At 62.7% G+C, this 19,583-nt stretch overlaps 1 protein-coding gene across 2 annotated transcripts; it reads left to right on the forward strand.

Annotated features, from left to right (window-relative positions):
* Positions 1–2,910: 2,910 nt before the first annotated feature.
* On the forward strand, positions 2,911–18,415 carry CLPTM1L (CLPTM1 like). Of its 2 annotated transcripts, none has more exons than XM_030332999.1 (17): positions 2,911–3,110; positions 3,513–3,613; positions 4,541–4,730; positions 6,851–6,999; positions 8,004–8,082; positions 10,355–10,472; positions 10,698–10,792; positions 11,523–11,607; positions 12,638–12,741; positions 13,639–13,704; positions 14,820–14,870; positions 15,573–15,655; positions 16,121–16,155; positions 16,622–16,677; positions 16,754–16,798; positions 17,371–17,486; positions 17,890–18,415. In XM_030332999.1, the coding sequence occupies exons 1-17, from the start codon at positions 2,949–2,951 to the stop codon at positions 17,972–17,974; spliced, it is 1,620 nt and encodes a 539-aa protein (XP_030188859.1). In that variant the 5' UTR covers positions 2,911–2,948; the 3' UTR covers positions 17,975–18,415. The 2 variants fall into 2 exon arrangements, with proteins under 2 accessions (XP_030188859.1, XP_030188865.1); XM_030333005.1 differs by having other exon boundaries at positions 2,912–3,110; positions 6,854–6,999.
* Positions 18,416–19,583: the final 1,168 nt, after the last annotated feature.

Raw genomic sequence — 19,583 nt, forward strand, 5'->3', positions numbered from 1 at the left:
GAGCCATGCCCTTGCTAGGAGGGCCAAGCATCAGGCAGGTCCGGGCTGGACACTCGGGAGTGATCTGCAGTCTAGAAGCTGGGTCCCCAAGTCCCCGCACGGCACCGGGTTTCTATCTGACCTTCCAGAAAGCCATGTAAGGCATGCATGCATGCATTTATTTATTTATTGATTTATTTATTGATTTATTGTCTCTTCATTTTGCGAGAGAGGGAGTGCAAGTGGGGGAGGGGCAGAGAGAGAGGGAGAGAGAAAATCAAAAGCAGGCTCCGCAGTCTTCTTGGAGTCTGATGGGGGGCTTGAGCTCACAAACCTGAGCCACCCAGGTGCCCCCATGCAAGGCCTTTTTATAGCTGTGACATAGGGAAACTGAAGGACTTTGTAAAAATCTGCTTTTCACTCCTTTTCCTGATCCTATTCCTGCTAGGACGCGCATCCCCACTTTACACATGCCTTGTAGCACCAACAGTGTGTGTCCTCCTTATGAGGGACAAGAAATTAACATTTATCTCAAGTCTTCCAGCACAATAGATGACATCTAAGGAAGAACCAGGTGAGAATAACCAGACCACCAGGAACAGAGGTGTGGATGCCAAGGCTCCCTGGCTCTGAGGAATAACTGATGAAGGGCAGCTGGGGGACCGAGGGGACCTACACAGCAGGCCCCAAGCAAGATGAGATTCTCTCCTTTCCTTTCCGGAGTCTCCCAGACACTCCGTACCTGCATTCTGTCTATACCTTCAGTACACTCTGCACTCACCTCCTGCTGGCTCACATTCAATTTCTATCCTGCAGAGGGCCGGGGACACTCGTGCCTGGTCCCGCAGGACCCCCTCTGGATCCTTGGACCTGACCTGCCTGCATCGGCTTTAGATTCATGAGCAGCAGGACACTCAGGGTCGGGGTGTGGCTTTTGCCCCCAGTTGCCAATAAATCTCTACACCTGGGACAGAGTACAAACCAGATCAAAAGTCAGTCTGAGAGGGAGAGGGGTATGAACCTCAGCGTTCTTGGGGCTTTGTGGCCCCTTCCTGAGGCCTGGCTGCACCCTGGCCTTCAGATTCCACAAGACCCCCCATGTCCCTCATGTCCCGCTGATGCCCTCTTGTGCTCACACAGCTGGAGCTGGTCTTTGTTCCCTGCAGACTAATTAGCCTGGCGTTCCTTCCTACACTGTGTAGACCAGAGCAGCCACAGCAAAGCCGCAGGGTGCGAGCAGGGGCTCCTTAGGTGTGGCAGGAGCACGATGGCTCAGGGGTAAAGGTGGCTCTGTGGCCTTGGTTGCAGAGGACTGGTAAGCCTGTTAAGAAGGGTGGATTTTACACTCAGGGTAAGAAGAGGCAGGTTTGCTAAAGCAGAGGACAGACCAGATAGGGGAGGGTGGAGACGGTCTGTGACACACCATTCCATCGGTTGAACCAACAGAGCCAGGAGTGGATTCTACAAGGGAGAACGTGCGGAGGAAAGTTCCTAGTGGCCCCCCAATCTCTGGCCCAGATCCCAGGAGCAGGTGGTCCAAGGCCTCCCTGCACTCAGCCTCAGTGCCTTGTTCCCGGAGGTCTCCATCTCTGCATGAAGTCACATCCCGTCCACAGCGAATCTACTGCCCTACGAATTCCCGCCCAAGCCCCCACCCTAAAGCAGTTTGCCTCCTCCTCTGAAAACCAGGAATAGCGCTTCCCATTTCTCTAGGTGCCTCACGCGAGTCTCCCGCAATCAGGCAGGAAAAGCAAGCCCCTGCAGAGGGCTGGCCCGCGGCCGGGGAGCTCTGCCAACTTAGCATGGAAGCAGGAAGGGCGCGGGCCCGCGGGCGAACCGGGACAGCTTTCCCCCGAAAGGTTCCCAGCGCCGCCGAACCTGGGAACTAGGAGCTACAGCCCCTGGCTGAGCAAGCCCGGGTGCGGGCAGGGGCGCTTCAAGGGGAAGACCCCTCCCCAGGCCCCCCTCTCTGCGGTGTTGTTTCTTCAAATCGCAACCCCCCCCCCCAAGAGGCTCCTATTGAAACAACCACCTGAAATCAGGTCTCTAATTTTCGGGAGTCTATTGACCATTTTCCTCTATTTTGACGTAACTCCAGACGTCGAAAGGGTTTCAAGAACAGCACACGGTCTCCGTATCGCCTCCAACCAGCTTTCCCAAATGTCAACATTGCACCCACTTGTGGGCCCGGTAGGCCTGGGGACAGCGCAGTCCCCACGGCTGGGCGGTAGGGGGTGGTCCAGCCAGTGTCCGCGGATGTGGGGCGGTGCCTTGGAGACCCCGCGACCCCAAGGCGACGGCTCCGCTTCGGCCCCCGGTCCATGCCCCGCCTCCGCCATGCCCCGCCCCCGCCTCGACCCACCCCCGTCTCACCGCCCCTCCCCACCGGCCCCCTCCGTCCCCGGCTCCTCGGGACCGCCTCGCAGCCGCGCCGCAGCGCCCCATCCCCCTCTGCCTGGCGCCCCCTGCCGGCCGCCTCACCACCCGGTTCCCCGTCCCGCTCCCCTCGCGACACCTCCGCCCTCGACAGGCCCCAGCCCAAGCGCCCGGAACCCGCGAGGCAAGCCGGGAGGAGGACGCGGGCGGGAGCCGTCACCAGCGTGCGTCGCGCCCCTGACGCGTGCGTGCGTGCGCGTGCGTCGTTGGCTGGACTGCGTTTCCCAGGGGGCCGCGCGGCGCGCCCACTTCCGGCGGGAGGCACGGGACCCGGAAGCGGCCGCGGGGCGGCGAATCCCGCGGCGACAGGTCGGTCGGAGGGCGGCGGGAGCATGCGGGGCGGCCGGCGGCCCGCGGTGCGCGGTGCGTTCGTTCCCCCGCGGCGGTGGCGGCGGCGCGAGGCGGCTCTTGCGTGAGCGGCGGCGGCCGGAGTGGCCGGCGGCGCGCCGGGCGGGCGGCGGGGTCCGCGGCTGCGAGGCGGGCCGGGCCGGGCCGGGGTGGGCGCCGCTCTCTGCCCGGGGGGCGGCGGCGCCATGTGGAGCGGTCGCAGCTCCTTCACCAGCCTGGTCGTGGGCGTGTTCGTGGTGTACGTGGTGCACACCTGCTGGGTCATGTACGGCATCGTCTACACCCGGCCGTGCGGCAGCGACGGCAACTGCATCCAGCCCTACCTGGCGCGGAGGCCCAAGCTGCAGGTGAGCGACGAGGAGGTGTGGCGGCGGGGACTACGTGGGGGCTGGGCTGGGGCCCCTTCTTACCGAGCCAGGTCCAGGACAGCCCCCCAGCCCCACTTGCTCCAGGTCTTGGTGCATGGTGGCTTCCAGAGGGCTCGGGGCGCTGCCCCCTTACCCCTCGACCCGCCTCTTGAAGGCGCCGGGGTCCCTGCCCTGTTCTGCTCAGCTGCACGCCTCAGTAGCTTGTTTGCAGTGGACACAGCAGATCTCTTCCTGGCGCGATGGGAGCTAAAGTGAAACCTTTTCCCATTTGGTAGCTGGTCAGATTGCCACCGCGGGTGTAGCAGTTGGATGCGTGTTTTCTGCCGAGGGGGGGTGTGGGGGGGTCCTTGCAGAGCTAACTTTCTTGACGCTCCTTTCCAGCTCAGCGTGTACACCACCACGCGGTCCAACCTTGGTGCTGAAAACAACGTGGATCTGGTCTTGAACGTGGAAGACTTTGACGTGGAGTCGAAATTTGAAAGGTATGATTGGGGAGCAGCGCGTGCCAGTGATGGGGTAAGTGCTGGTAACGTTTAGGTTGTGGAAAAGGCAGCGTCATGTGTAAGGAAGTTAGCGTGGAGAAGCACTGTTCCCTTCTGTCTCGTGAGTGGGGCGGCTTTTAACTGCCCTCGTTTGTGATACGTAAACTAGCCAAGTTTTGCTCTACGTGAAAGTAGGAGGTGATGAGTTTGTCCCTTAAAAGGTAGCTTCCAGTGTCCGACGGTCCCAGGATGCACGGCAGCCATGGGCGTTTCCAGAGGAGGAGATGAGGTGGGGGTGACGTGGCTTCCCACAGCAGACAGCTTGTCTCTCTCTTCCTGGCGAAAGTTGCCAGTTAGGTCAGTGTAGTGACGTAAATGCTCAGGTACGAAGAGGGAGCGTGGGAAGTTATACTTGCTGTGTCGTTCTAGTTTTAAGATTTCAAAAGTAGAAGTCGAAAAGCAACTTGCTTGTCCGGGGTCTCCTTTTCTCCTGTGTGTCGTCTGGGTGATTTCAGACAAAATAGCGGGAATGTGTAGCGCGTTGGCATGAGCGTCCTCTGGCCAGCCTGCCCCATTCGAGAGCTGCGGGAGGCGGTGCAGCAGACGGGGGAAGTAGGTGCGGTTGGGGTCAGCCACTGCCTGCCTGGCCACGTGAGCCCTGTGACCAAGGCGAGTTCCTGCCTTCCCTGAGCGCTGCGAAATGTAGGCAGGAAATGTTGCCCGTGGTTTTAGAAAACGGTCTGTGAGCATCTGCACTTTCAGGATTTCGGTAAAGTCTTTGCAGGTGGGTGCGTTTTCAGAACGTGCGAGCTGAAATTAGTTTGAAACGGCATGATTTATAGAGGTGCTTGGGTAACCTGTGCTGTGTGCACATACGAGGCAGCTAACATGCACGTGGTTGTAAAGCGGTCGTTTCTTTTCTTTCAGGACGGTTAACGTTTCCGTACCAAAGAAAACTAGAAATAACGGGACGTTGTATGCGTACATCTTCCTCCATCATGCCGGCATTCTGCCATGGCACGATGGGAAGCAGGTGCACCTAGTGAGCCCTCTGACCACCTACATGGTTCCCAAACCAGAAGAGGTCAACCTGCTCACGGGTGAATCCACTACACAGGTGAGTGTGCCTGTTAGGTCACTGACCGCATGAGGCCTGCGCTCTCCCTGTGGAGTTCACACCCACAGGTTTCTGCACGTGCAGCTTACACCGGGAGCTGGGGTGACCATTGGGAAGGGAAGCAGTTTGATGTGGGGATAAGCACGTCTGTCTTTCAGCAGAATTGCTTCCTGTGGCTCGCAGATAAATTTTCTGCCAAGTTAGTGACGTAGACTCTAAGTAACGCAACGACAGGTTGCTTCTCAGGCCCCGGGCGCTCTCAGCCTCCAGGGAGTGTGCGCGCACCCCATCAAGGTGTGGGGGCCTCCCTTCTGCAAAGTCGGCCGCAGCCTTCGCTCACAACTGGGGGACTCACTGCCCCGTGTGTAGGGCAGGACGGCACTTCGGTGTATCTTTTCAGTTGTCGTTTGTGATTACGGGAGAGATACCCGTACTGCATACGTCCCATACTGCTGTGAAAGGCTGTGTATACGAGGGAACTAGGGTGGCCTGAGTGGTTATTGACGACGCTGTGGGTAAAGCAGAGGAATTCTGTCTTTGGGTCTGTGTGGACTAGAGGGTGAGCTCGTTTACAGATGGGAGGTGTCTGTGAGGCTGCCCCATGCTGGGTCTCCTTGGAAGGACCCCCTCGGCTGCTTTTTCTTGGGGGGGCCTTCCCGGGGAGTCGGTGAGGTGGTGGGTGAAGTGATCTCTGGAAATGCAGATAAACGTTTGCGGTTAGTGTTACTTAGAAAACCATTCTTTTTTTTTTTTTTTTTTTTTAATTTTTTTTTTCCAACGTTTATTTATTTTTGGGACAGAGAGAGAGAGACAGAGCATGAACGGGGGAGGGGCAGAGAGAGAGGGAGACACAGAATGGGAAACAGGCTCCAGGCTCCGAGCCGTCGGCCCAGAGCCCGACGCGGGGCTCGAACCCCCGGACCGCGAGATCGTGACCTGGCTGAAGTCGGACGCTTAACCGACTGCGCCACCCAGGCGCCCAAGAGTTTATTTTTTAATGAGAAGCAATTCATTATGTAGACTTTTTATTTTTTTTTTTTATAAATTTTTTTTTTTCAACGCTTATTTATTTTCTTTGGGACAGAGAGAGCCAGAGCATGAACGGGGGAGGGGCAGAGAGAGAGGGAGACACAGAGTCGGAAACAGGCTCCAGGCTCCGAGCCGGCAGCCCAGAGCCCGACGCGGGGCTCGAACCCCCGGACCGCGAGGTCGTGACCTGAGCCGAAGTCGGACGCTTAACCGACCGCGCCACCCAGGCGCCCCAATGTTTATTTATTTTTGGGACAGAGAGAGAGAGACGGAGCATGAACGGGGGAGGGCCAGAGAGAGAGGGAGACACAGAATGGGAAACAGGCTCCAGGCTCCGAGCCGTCGGCCCAGAGCCCGACGCGGGGCTCGAACCCCCGGACCGCGAGGTCGTGACCTGAGCCGAAGTCGGACGCTTAACCGACCGCGCCACCCAGGCGCCCCAATGTTTATTTATTTTTGGGACAGAGAGAGACAGAGCATGAACGGGGGAGGGCCAGAGAGAGAGGGAGACACAGAATGGGAAACAGGCTCCAGGCTCCGAGCCGGCAGCCCAGAGCCCGACGCGGGGCTCGAACTCCCGGACCGCGAGATCGTGACCCGGCTGAAGTCGGACGCTTAACCGACTGCGCCACCCAGGCGCCCCAGAAAACCATTCTTAACGTAACTTACCGGAGCTGTATTCTGTCTATTTGGGTGGCAGATACGCGCAATGGTCCTGCAGTGTGGAATTTGTCAGTTAGATCTGGGAGATTTTCCTGGCAGTCAGAGCTTCTTTGCTGAATAGAGCTCTGCGTGCGACTGACGCCCAGCCCTGACCCTGTCTTTGCAGACGACGTGACGGACCGGGCCTAGGGCCAGTGTCCTCAGTCTCGCTGCCAGCTGCAGGGGCTGTGAGCTCCGATTGCCTGCCCCCTCCTGCAGGTGTCCTGGGACTGCCTCTTCTCACGGTCCCCGCTCAGGTTGGGGATCTAAATGACAACCCTCTGGCTCGTGTTAAGAGAAGGAAGTGAGGGGTGCCGCTCTGGGGGAGCCGGCGGTCATGCCTCCACCCAGCACTGGGCTTTCCCTGCTGAGCCACTCGTTTCCTTTAGCAGCAGATAGAGGCAGAGAAGAAGCCACCGAGTGCCCTGGACGAGCCTGTTTCTCACTGGAGACCAAGACTGACACTGAACGTGATGGTGGACGACTTTGTCTTTGACGGGGCCTCCCTGCCTGCCGACGTGCATCGGTACATGAAGATGTAAGTACCGCTGGGCCCACCGGGGAGGAGGGTGGCTCTTCGCGGCGCACGCCCCCGTGCCCAGCCTCGAGCTGGCGGTGCAGGAGTGGCCCCGGTGTGTGGGGTGTGGAGGACACCTGGGGGGTCGTGGCCCACCAGAATCCAGAAACGGGGGCCCGCAGTGCTGCCTCGAGCACCCCTGAACCTCTCGAGGTCTTGCTGATAGAGACTGCCACCAGGGCGTGAGACCGTGTCGTGGTGCACCCCCTGAGACTTTTGTCCCATCTGCGTACTGATTACCTCTGTCAGGACCCCGTGTTTTGTTTTAACTTGACTCGTTTACGTTAACTTAAAAACTAGTTTTTAGATCATTACGTTTAGTCATCAGCATCACTAGTTAAACATAAGCGTTGAAATTGTGTGAATAATTTAGACCGCCTTGCATTTTGGGGGAGCCCACTGTTAAAGTAAGATCTGTTACCGATGTCACGCAGCACCTAAAAATGGTTGCGCTAAGACTCGTCTTCCTTCGTGGGTTAGTTGTAAACGTGCTATCGTCGTGAGGGTTTTTTCTTTTTAATGCACGTATGTCATTTTTGAGTGTGCAGAAGAGTCACGTAATTAGAAACGTAAACGGTACAAAGGGTCACGGAAAGCCCCCCGCTCCTGTTCTCTGGCCCCCGCCGCCTCCAAGGTACGGAAGGCAGGGGGGTTTTTATTTCCACTCTCCCTCTGCATCCCTGACCATCCCGCATCAGGGCACATGTGGGCCTGTCACTCTTTTGCGGCCTGGATGGTGTTCCGCTCTGTGGCCACTGGGGTTTCCCTCCCACGGCTGTGACTTCAAGGAAGAACAGCTGGTTAGAGCCCTCGGCTTCTGTGGGCAAGGTGTGTCCCGGGGCTGTGTGCCCAGAGGCAACCGAGGACGTGGGCGGGATTTCTCCGCGCTGCGTCTCCGAGCCGCGCCGGATTCCTCTAGTAGTGAAAGTGTTCACGGTGACTCTGGGAACTGCTTGATCCCCCAGGATCCAGCTCGGGAAGACCGTGCACTACCTCCCTATCCTGTTCATCGACCAGCTCAGCAATCGGGTGAAGGACCTCATGGTAAGTGTGGCTCCTCTGGGCTGCTGTCGTCCCGCAGGAGCTTGCTGCGTCTTTCTGACTTGGCAGAGCTGTGCTCCGCGTCTGCCTCTGACTCCCTTCCTGAGCCCCTGTGCTCTCTGCGGTGGAAGGCTCTGGAACAGTTCTGTATTAAGTGCTTGGATGGCGAGTCTCAGAGCTCATTGGAGAACCGAGTGTCGCTCAAACAGTTCATGAAGGTTTTTCCACCAAGCCCTAGTTGTTTGGCTCAAAGGCACAGATGGGCTTAGAGGGGGTGCTGAGCAAACTGCTCCCTTTAGAGCTGGCCCCACACAGTGTCACCGCCTGTCTTGGAGCCTGCAGTTGTTCCCCCCGCCCCCCACCCTCGGGTGGCCCTGGGCAGGGCTGAGTGTGGGAGTGGAGGGGAGCTGGCGCCCTGCCCTGCAGGGTGGATTGGAGGGCCAGTGCAGGACGGCTGACTTCCGGGCAGTGACAACAGCAGTGACCATTGACACGGAGGGTCACCTACGGTGCCCCAGGCACCGTGCCGAGCACTTCACAAACGTCCCGGGATCTCGCCCCATGGGCTGTGGCACGAGCCGGACCGGTCGCCCTCCCCGTGACTCCTGGCCGCCATCCCAGTCTGTGGGCGTTTACCACGCGCTGGAGTCCGTGCTCCTTGCTCACAGACGAGACAGCCTGGGCACAGAGAGCTCGGGTCCCCGTGGGATGCACGGCAGCGGAAAAGGAGGCACCTGACCCGGGGCCCAGCCTCGCGGGCCCCCGCCCCAGCTCTGCCTCCCCCTGCTGACCAAGGAGCTCAGAAATGACCGTCACACTGAATTGCTGTTCACTGAGGCCCCACGGGGTCCTAACACGCGGGGTCCTGCGCTTCCTTTGGGGGTGCCACCTAGACCTACGGGGCTCGTCGGCCCCGGGCAGACCGTCATCCTCCCTCCTGCTGTGTGCAGACCTGGGGCCAGCCCGGTTCTGCCGAAGCGCGTGGTCAGCTTTCTGGGGGCCCGGGGCTGCCATGGTGCGGGCAGTGGTGTGGAGAGGCTGCTGGCTGGCTGGGCCGCTGGAGCTCCGAGGCTGCGTCTGCAGGGCGCCTGCGCTCTCCTCATCGTGTGGGTTTAGCGGCCTCGTGACATGGCACCGCTATTCAGACGTGGAAACAAGCTCACGGGCCGCCGGCGTTTCCTGTGGCGTCTTCGTGACACGAATGCTTTGTCTGGATCAGGGCTGCTTTCTGGAAGGAATGCCATCTTTGGGGAACAGCTAATCTGCTGGGGTTTAGACAGTGGCACCTGTGTGGGTGGGGTTGGCCCACGTCCGCCTGCCCTGGAGCCAGTGCGCCACTGTGGTGTGAGGGGGCCCGGTGCCTGGGCCTGGCGTCTGGTCAGTCCTGGTGGGAGGGGGCCCGGCACCTGGGCCTGGCGTCTGATCAGTCCTCGTGTGGGTAGCCTGGTCCCTGGGCCTGGCATCTGGTCAGTCCTGGTCCGCTCCTGTTGCTGGACTGGCCACGTCGGTGTTCACCCAGGAGGGTCTGCTGAGTGAGCTCCGGTGGGTGGAATCAGGTGGCACCATGTTCACACGATGGGGCGTGTGGTACCCGTGGACTCACCGGCCTCTGGAGGCGTGGAAGGCCGCTGCAGCCAGTGTGGGCCGCCAGACCCCACGACCACAGCCGCTCGTAGCTGCCCCTTGCCTCCGCACACACTCAGGTCAGGTGTCGCATCTTCCTGAGGCTTTCTGTTGTCCCCTGGGGGGGCAGGCCGACCCTCCACAAGTCAGTCTCTCCTGGAGCCTTTAGCCCACACACCAGGGCCCCAAGTGCCACCCGCCACGTTTCCCTTCCCTGCGGAGAGGTGTGGAGGCTCCGTGGGGCCCGTGCCCGGCTCGTCCGCAAGAGCAGGTTCCTGGTGCGTGCCGGTGCTGCTCGTGCCGAGAGGCCGGGGTACGGGGCCAAGCCGACACGGGGGTTCGAGAGATACGGGGTTCAGGTGGCAGAGGAGACGAGAACACGTTGCTCAGAAAAGCTTTGAGCCCGGGATGAGGGCGAGTGGCGGGAGGTGGGAGCCACGCCTCCCCCCCACCCCCCGCCCCCTGGGACGTGGAACAGACGGTAGTCGAGTAGGCCCAGGGGTGCAGCGTCGGCCTCCAGTGCACGGAGCCGTGGTCGGTGGGGAGCCCACGGCGTGGGGTGAGCCGTGGGGTGAGTGCCCGGCAGCGGGTGGGGGCAGGCGGCGGACCTGGGAAGGGCGCGGCCTCACTGCCCTGCTGTCCTTCCCGCCAGGTCATAAACCGCTCCAGCACCGAGCTGCCCCTCACCGTGTCCTACGACAAGATCTCGCTGGGGAGGCTGCGCTTCTGGATCCACATGCAGGACGCCGTGTACTCCCTGCAGCAGTTCGGTGAGGCCACGGGCCGACCTTTACTTCCGGGTCCGGGAAGCCGTGCTCAGGCTCCCGCCTCGGTGCCTCCTGCTGGTGTCCTTGACCGCGGCTCCCGTCAGGGCGTCGGGTTTCCGCGCTCAGTGCTGAGAGCTGTCCTCGTCTGTGGCCGTGAGCGTGAGGCGCGTGTCTGGCGTTGGGTGTCGCTGACCTGGCTCGCCTCGTGCTGTTTCCTTTTCCGTTCAGGGTTTTCAGAGAAAGACGCTGATGAAGTGAAAGGCATTTTTGTCGACACCAACTTGTATTTCTTAGCTCTGACCTTCTTCGTCGCCGCGTTTCACGTGAGTGGGCACCGGGCCGGGGGTTTGCGTGGTGCGGCCTGGCGACCTGAGACTTTGTGGCCGCCACGCTGGGGGTCCCTCTCCCGGCTCAGGACGGGGTGTCTGCACCTGGGGCGCTGATCACCTTAAGGACTTGGGGTTTGTCTGCTGGCCCTGGAGGTCATTTTGAAAAGAAACCCAAACTCCACGAGATCAGTGAATGGCTTTGCAAAATAAGTATCTCATTGTATAATTCTAGCACGGTGGTTTCGATGTTGAAAGCCCAGCCTTTGCGTAGAATCCCTTTTTGAGCATGGAGTCTTACAGCTGGTGGAGGAAAGCTGTCCCCCACGTGCTAGATCTGAGGTCAAGGTGGGCAGGCGTGGGCCCCCAGTGCCTGGAGATTGGCTGCCAGTCTGGCTAAACTTCCCAAAACCGTGCTGGGAAATAGCGGTTTTGTTAAAGGAGCGGGGTGTGAGAATGAGCCCGTGTGCACGGCCTGGGCACCAGGTCAGAGCCGGCAGCACCTGGCGAGGGAGCCGGGACGTGTGGCCCACGACGGCGGTCGGATGCCCCGCGGTCCCGGTGCGCTGGGTGGGCACGAGGCCGTGGATTTCCGAGGTGTGGCGTGTGGCATCCACCTGGCTGTGACGTTGAGATCCGGGTCCCGCGCACACCTGTGCTCTCGCTCGGCGGAGACGAGCCGTCGGAGCGACGCGACCTGGATGTTGCTGTCCTCTTCTCTTTCCAGCTTCTGTTCGACTTCTTGGCATTTAAAAATGACATCAGTTTCTGGAAGAAGAAGAGGAGCATGATTGGAATGTCCACCAAAGCAGGTAGGTGCCCTCAAGTTTGGGCCGTTCCCAGAGCGCCGTGTCCTGTTGATGGATACGGATCTCTAGGCTTCACTTTGGAGCTTGGGGTCTGCGGTCGTCTCTGGTCCGTGCCAGTCAGGGAGCCGGCTCTCGCGCGGGCGGCGCCTGCGAGCCTGGCAGAGCGTGGCCTCTGCGAGCGCAGAGGGGCCGTCTGTGGCGTGTGAACCCGAGGCCACGCGCCAGGCCCCCCCAGCAGCGACACCAACGCGGGATCTTGGCCTCCATCTGTTTGGCTGCTAATCAAGCGTCTCAAGAGGCAGTTCTTTTCCTTCCACAGAAATGACGTGCCCAGGGGTGGTCCGGGCACCTGGGCTGGCCCCCGGTGTCAGCCGGGTCTCACATCCTCCTGTCCTCTGGTGTTCTTCGGGGGGCACAGGGCCCCTGCTGGGTCCTCCGGCCCTTCCTGGGGAGCAGCCGTGAGCAGGGCTTGTGGGTCCCCGTCGGTGCACACGGGGCAGCCAGGTGTCCCCCTAGCAGGCACCCACGGGGGTTGGCCCCGCTGCTCCTGCCCCGCGAGAGGCCGTTAGGAAGGTGCACGTTATCATTCAGTTGTAGCGTTTTGTAAAGTTCGGTCTTTATGGAGAAGGTATAGTTTTTAAAAGATGAGTTTCTCATGGAGTTGGGAGGGAAACAGGTAAGGGGAAGAGGTCAAGGAGGCGGGTTCTAATCCCCACCGGTGACCCCTCTGGTCAGCGTGCTCTCTGTGTGTTTGCGTACCTGCACACACGTTTCTGTAGCAAAGGGGACCTTGCGTTCCGTGCCGTGGCCTCCGTGGTCGCTGTAGAACGTTTGCACGTCACACACACCTTGTCCGGTGCAGTGGATGGAGGGGGTGAGACCCTTGAAGCTTCGTGTACGCTGTGTGTGGGGGGGGGGTACGGGTAGGGGGGTGAGTGTGCACATAGGGGGGTGGGGGCGTGATGGGACCTGTCAGGTGGGGTGTGGACAGGGCACGGCCGGCCGCTCAGCGCAGCCCCTTTCCTGCCCCCAGTGCTCTGGCGTGGATTCAGCACAGTGGTCATCTTCCTGTTCCTGCTGGACGAGCAGACGAGCCTGCTGGTGCTGGTCCCCGCAGGCATCGGGGCCGCCATCGAGGTGAGTCGTGTGGCTGTGCTTGGCCGCGCCCGGTCCCGAACCACGGGAGAGACGTGGCCCTGCCGAAGGCAGGGAGGGGCACAGCAGCTGCCGCAGCTCCGGAACGCCAGAGCCCGGCTGCCGAGGGCCCTGTCGCTGGGGTTGGAGCTTCCGCCCATCACACCTGTCCACGCGACGTGTTTTACCACGCCAGGCAGGGAGCCACACGACTTGTGCCGCCCACCGCATGAGGCCACGTGGGACGTGGTGCCCTGTGACAGCCCGGGCCGAGCTGGGCTCGGAGAGCGGTTCCGTGGGGCGGGTGGCTTTGGGCCAGGACACGGTGGGGGGAGCAGAGGGGGTGGCGGGCTGGGACGTTCTCTGGCCTCTGGGGCTGCCCTGTCCCGGGCCTCGGCCCCGGCCACAGTTCTCCGCCCTACCCGTGCGCCGTGGGCACCGGCACGTGTGGCCGTTGGGCCAGAGAACGCGCCTGGTCTGCCCGTGACCCGTGCCGCGAGGACCCCCCCATAGCCGCCCGTCACAGTGCGGAGACCCAGCTCACCGGGTTGTGGAGGCAGGTCCCCCAAAGACGGCAGGACTCAGGGCAGAGGCGAGGGGCCTTGCGGTGACCACCTGGGAGAAGGGGCCGGTGAATCGAGAGGCGGGCAGGATGGGCCGGGAAGGGGGCCCGGCCCAGAGGACGGCAGCCAGGCCGAGTGCCGGTTCCGTCGGTGCAGAGGGCGGCCGAGCTCGATGTTGGCGTGGAGCCCACGAGCACCAGTCAGGCTTGGTGGTGTGACCAGTCAAGGCTGGGGGCGCGAGCAGGCACACGCTGTGGTCCGCCACCTCCCGGGGGTGAGTTCTGGGGACTCCTGGGTGTCAGAGCCGTGAAAGTGTGTTTCTCGTTCTTTCTTTCAGCTGTGGAAGGTGAAAAAGGCCTTGAAGATGAGTGTTGTTTGGAGAGGCCTGAGACCGCAGTTCCAGGTGGGCATTTGTGCGGTAACAACTGTCCCCCCACCCCATCTGCCCCTGGACGCTCCGTGCCTCCCCCCGCCCCACTCCTCGTCTGCCCCTTGGATGGTCTGTGCCTCCCCTTGCCCCCCCCCTCCACCCTGTCTGCTCCCTGGACACTCTGTGCCTCCCCTGGCCCCCGTCTGCCCCCCTGGACTCTCTGTGCACCGCCCCCGCCCGCTCCCACCACCCCATCTGCCCTGGATGCTCTGTGCCCCCCCCCCCCCCCCCCCAACCCTCACCAGCAGTCACCTTGTTCCCTTGTGTGCCGGTCGCCAGCCCATTCTCATGTCCCAGAGTGTCTGCCCTGTGGCTGCTAGCTGTGCCCCGGTCGGACGCCACACTCGGGGGCTGGTGATCCTTGGGCCACCCGGCCAGCCTCCGGCTCCGAGCCCCCCCTCGGCAGACGTAGGTGGCATCGTGCGGTGGAGGCCGGTCCCCTGGCAGCCCTGAGGTCTCCTGGCGGGCCGGCGTGGGCAGCGGCTAGTGTGGGCCCCACGTGGGCATCCCCGTCAGGGACAGAGTGCTCCCCCTGCCCTGACGGGATGGGATGCGGGCGTGCTGGGCTCTGGGCGCTCCTCCCATGCCCGCAGGCCAGCGTGGTGCTGCTCTGGGTTGGCCCTTGCCCCCGGTGACAAGATTTTGCTGCGCCTCCGGGCAGACGGGCCGGGCTGGGGTGCAGCGGCGTTTTGGGGTTTGTGGTCCTGAGCCTGACTCCTGCTGGGATGGACCCGGATCCAGGGAAGCTCAACACCCTGTCGAGGGTGGGAAATCGGGGACCGGGACAGAGTTCGTCCTGTTGGGAACTGGCCTTCACTGACCTGAGTGCAGTGCAGGGCTGTGGCCGTCACCGTGATTGCTGGGGGGGGGGGGGGGGGGGGGGGTGGCCCAACAGGACACGCTGGCGGGCGTGCCTCTGCACGTGTCTGGGCCCCGGGTGACCCCGGTTGCGGGGAGGTGGCTGCAGGGGGCCGCCTGGGCTGAGCCCCCTGCACCGCGCAGCTGGGCTGTGCACGCCTGCCAGTCCGTGTGCAGCTGTCCCCGCCAGCGGCCTGGAACTAATGGGACTGTGTTGGGTTCTGTGACAGTTTGGCACTTACAGCGAGTCCGAGAGGAAGACAGAGGAGTACGACACTCAGGTGAGTGGCGGGGGTGGGAGGGGATGCCAGTCAGCCTGGGCTCTCGGACTTGGGGGCAGGCTCCGGGGCGGCTCCACGTCCCGGCCTCGCAGGAAAGCCGGGCCCGGTCTTCGCGGGCGGTCGGGAGGCCTCCTCCTCTCCTGTAACGAGATTTATTTCTGGGGAGTTAGCGGGGTACGTGCTGTGATCTCCCGTGGTCACCGAGACCCCGGTGACCCTCATCATCCCCAACCCCCCTGTGCGGGTGTAGCTGCAGCTTTCGGGTTGCCCGGAGACGGCTCCCTTGTGGGGACGGTGTTACTTGCCGCTCGGACGGGCACGTGTTTGCCAGGGCCGAGGCAAAGCTCAGGGTCAGCATGGTGACGAGCCCCAGCCCCCGAGGGCACTCCATGCCACACGGCTCTAGCCGGGCGTCTCCAGATCCGTTTCCCATCGCTCCTGATCAGTGACCGGGTGTTCACAAGCCGGACGGATGCTGTGAACGTCCGTGCGGCATCAGGCCTGGCTTCTGGAGCCTCGTTCTGCAGGCGTCTGCCGTCCCAGCACCGTCCAGACTCGGTTCCCCAAGGCCGTTGGCCTGTGTGCCCTCCTTGCCGGTTCCCCTGTCCGGACTCAGGTCCCCAAGGTCGTGGCCCATGTGCCCTCCTTGCCGGTTTCCCCGCTGCGAGTTGGCTTGTCACAGAGGCTCCGTGTTCCCGGCAGGCCATGAGGTACCTCTCCTATCTTCTCTATCCCCTGTGCATCGGTGGCGCCGTCTACTCCCTGCTGAACGTCAAGTATAAGAGGTAGGAAGGACGAGCCAGCCTCCGTGCTGGCAGCCAGGGACGCCCCTTGGCCTCCGTGCTGGGCCTGCCCCTCCTCCCCCACCCACCCCTCCCGGGAGACACACGGCTCGCCCAGAGGGCACTAGGCCGGCATGTGGTGGTCCCCAGGCCTGTTCCCCAGCAGCGGGCACAGAGGTGCAGGTGTCCGGGGCCCTGGTGTCAGGAACGAGGGCGGACGTGTCTGGCGAGGGGAGCCTAGGGCGGGTGGCCTGGCCACTGCGTTCGGGACACAGGAGCCCCGGAGGCGAGGCCCTGAGGGCTGGGGCTTCTGACGGAGGACACCGGCCAGTTCAGCCCTGCAGCTGCCACCTCACACTTGCGCTCCGGGAAGAGGGCTGTCCCCGCGGGTCCCCCCACCAGCACTGCGGTTTCCGGGGGGACGGGCGCCGCGGGACAGGGGCGGTGATCACGGTCTCTCTCTTACAGCTGGTACTCTTGGCTGATCAATAGCTTCGTCAACGGTGAGTTGTGGGGATTCGGCTCTGCCAGTAGCGCCTGTGGCTGTTCCTTGTGGTTCCCGCACGTGGCCCTTGTGGTTCGAGGACCGGCAGGCAGGTCCTCTGCCGCCAGCCACCCCTGCTCCCTTTGGCGGGGCCCCCCCGACACCTGGTTTGTCTGCGGCGGCCCCACTCAGGCTGCCTGTGAAAGCGGTTTGGGGCGGGCGGGCAGTAACGCCGTCCGACGTGCAGTTTCCGAGGGCGGCTACGGGGCCCGTGAGCCCTGTGCGTGGGCTGGGTCCGCATCCTCGGAGGGCACAGACCCAGGACCTGACGGGCCTGGCTTCCTCGCGGGCACTCGCGGGCCCGAGACGTCTGCGCGGAACACGGTGACAGGCAGCCGCGCTGGGTGGTGGGAGGGGCCGCTGGCAGAGAGCCGGTCTCTGGAGATGGACCCGGGGCCACCCCAGCCTGCCGTCCTTCTCCCCAGGGGTGTACGCCTTCGGCTTCCTCTTCATGCTGCCCCAGCTCTTCGTCAACTACAAGGTAAGACCACGCCCTCCCCGCGCTCGCCCGCGGCCTCCCTACGCCGGCCGCTGATCTGCCGCGTCTCGCCCCCCAGATGAAGTCGGTGGCGCACCTGCCCTGGAAGGCCTTCACCTACAAGGTCAGTGACCCCCCCCCCCCCCCCCCCCGCAACTTCTCAGGGCCACCACACCCAGTGGAGGGGTTTTCTCAACCGTGGGCCCCCTGGTGGTGACTTAGGGACGCTGGTTCTCGAACTGTCACCGCAGCACGAGACGAAGCCACATTCCTTTTCGGGGACACGCGTGAGAGCGCATACCCCCAGCCACCCCCAGAGGCCCACGTCCACACGCGGACACAGACCCTGGGCTCGGGCACACCGGCCGGGCTGTGAAGTGCCGTGACACGCTTGTCAGGGCAGGTGGAATTAAGGTGTGTTTTTCTGTTCGTTCTGTGAAGTAAGACGAGTGGCTCTGAGGAGGAAGAAGCCGGGGTTTTCAGGGCAGCCCTCGTGGGGGTGCAGTATGTGGAGAACAGGGGTGCGCGAGGGGGCGCCTCGGTGTCCAGGGTCCTTCCGCACTCACTCCTTTTCTCTTGTCTGTTGTCGCCGGGACCCCGCTGAGCGGTGAGAGGGTGAATGGGCCCCGGCCGCTGGGTAGGCGTCCGGGGGACCCTGACGGCCGGTGTTCACACCTCCCCCATCCCACGTGGCAGGCCTTCAACACCTTCATCGACGACGTCTTTGCCTTCATCATCACCATGCCCACCTCCCACCGGCTGGCGTGTTTCCGGGACGACGTGGTGTTCCTCGTGTACCTGTACCAGCGATGGTGAGTGTGGCCGCCCCTCCCGGGTCTTCTGTGGGCACAGAGGCAGTTTGCAGGTGGCGTGTGTCACCTGCAAGGCCGAGTGAGAGACCACCTCACGGCCTAGTTGGGAAGGACAGGTCTCTGTCCGAGCGACTCGCTCAGTCCCTGCCGCTCACGTCCCCCCCCCCCCCCCCCCCAGCGTGGCGGCAGTCGCCACGAGCACTGTCTGGAGAGCGCGGAGGGGCCGCCACCCCCAGGGCCTGGGGACGGGCACGGAGCTCCGTCCTGACGGTGAACACACGACAGGCGGGCACGAGGGGACTCCAGACATCCCTCCTGCGGCAACTTGGGGTCTCGTGTCCTAACTGCTGGGACTCCAGCCCCTTCGCAGATGGCAGAGCCCGGGGGGCCTCTGTCCTTGCAGGCTGTACCCCGTGGATAAGAGCAGGGTGAACGAGTTCGGGGAGTCCTACGAGGAGAAGCCCCAGCGGAAGCCCCACGCACATTGAGTCCCCACCCGGCCGCGTGCGGTCAGCCCCTGTGCGGCAGGGCTGGGTTGTCGGCGGAGTATTTTCGGACGCTTCTGGCGGAATTTCCTGGACATTACACCGTGTGCATTGCCAAAACCTGAACGTTTCCCGTCGCCCCCCGAGTCCCTCTGCGTCGTGTTAGGGAGGGGCTCCAGCGGACAGACTTCTGGCCCCCGCATCAGGCTCTGACCATCGGAGGCTCGGCACGGAGGGCGGGGAGCCCGGGCCAGGGGCCTCTCGAGGTGTCCGTGAGTGCTCCCCACACGCGCAGGTGGCTCTTTGAGTCCATTCCTTAGAGACTGGGATCAAACGGCTTTTTTCCTTTTTGTTTAAAATTTGACTATTTTAAAGCTTAACGTACGTATGTTTCTATTTTAAAATAAATTTCTTTGGCTGTGATGTTTTTCCTGGCCCGGTGGAGCGTGTCTCCTCTGGCTCACTTTTCCTGTTCTCAGAAACCCACGCACGACGTGGGCTCACGTGTGTGCTTGCCACAGCAGCGGAGGTAAAGACCGCCTCCCCAGCTCTCGAATCACAAACGTTCCTGAATCTCCGGTGTTGAACGTGTTTTGCACGGTCACCACCAGTCCCCCAGACGGTGTTTTTCAGAAGTGCTCTGGGTTGAGGCGGAGATGAGCTGCGTGGCCGGGCGGGCCTGTCCTCCGCGTGGCTCTACGTGTCCGTGAGCACGCGGGCAGCGTGTGCCGTGGGGCTGGCTGTGAACTCCGTCTTCCGCTGTGTCCGCCCTGGCGTGCTGGGCTCCTCCTCCCAGGGTAAAAGGTGGGGCCAGTCGGAGTCTGAGGAGGCCCAGGCTGAGCGAGCACGTGTGCGTCCTACCTGTCCCCACAGGCCACGTGCACTGTCGCGGGGGTCTGTTCGCAGCGGAAACCACACGTGCGTGCCACTCAGGAGCCTGCGGCTTCTGGCTCAGCTGTGTGAGCCGCACGCAGTGAGGGCAGGAAAACAGTTGACGTTACTCTGATTCGGTTTCGGTGTGAGCACGCGTAAGGAGCCCGGTAAGGAGCGCACAGCGTCCCCCGGGGACTACCCGCCTGCTGCACCCACAGGGCCAGCTGCTCAGAAGGGTGCAGACGTCCCTGCTGGCTCGGCCTGGGGGCACGGCACCTGCCGGGTGCTGACTGCGTTGTAAGTGAGAACGTCCGGGTGTCCACCTGTGCATGGGGCCCGCAGGGCCTGGGAGGTTCCGCCGAGGGGGCCCCTGCAGGTCCCAGGACAGCACCACCGAGTGGCTTTCAACAGCACGCGCGCACACACACACACACACACACACACACACACACACACACCCCCCCCCCCCGCCGGAGCACCCGGCCAGAGCCCAGCCTTTCCCAGCTCCTGGAGGGGCAGCGTCCTCTGTCTGGGTCCCTCCCTCCACACCTGCTTCCCGCCTCCATTCTCCCATCCCCCCTCCCTGCACTGTGGTGGCCACGTCCGGCCACGGGGCGATCCAGGGCCGTCCCCCCGTGTCCGGGCCGTACCGCAGTCTCAACTGCCGTTCCCAGGGCCTGGGGTGGCACGCGCCTGCCACGGTCCTCCGGTGCCTCCTTGGCGCCCCGCCTCGTCTTCC

This window comes from Lynx canadensis, chromosome A1 (assembly GCF_007474595.2).
Source record: "Lynx canadensis isolate LIC74 chromosome A1, mLynCan4.pri.v2, whole genome shotgun sequence".
In the NCBI taxonomy this organism is placed as follows: Eukaryota; Metazoa; Chordata; class Mammalia; order Carnivora; family Felidae; genus Lynx; species Lynx canadensis.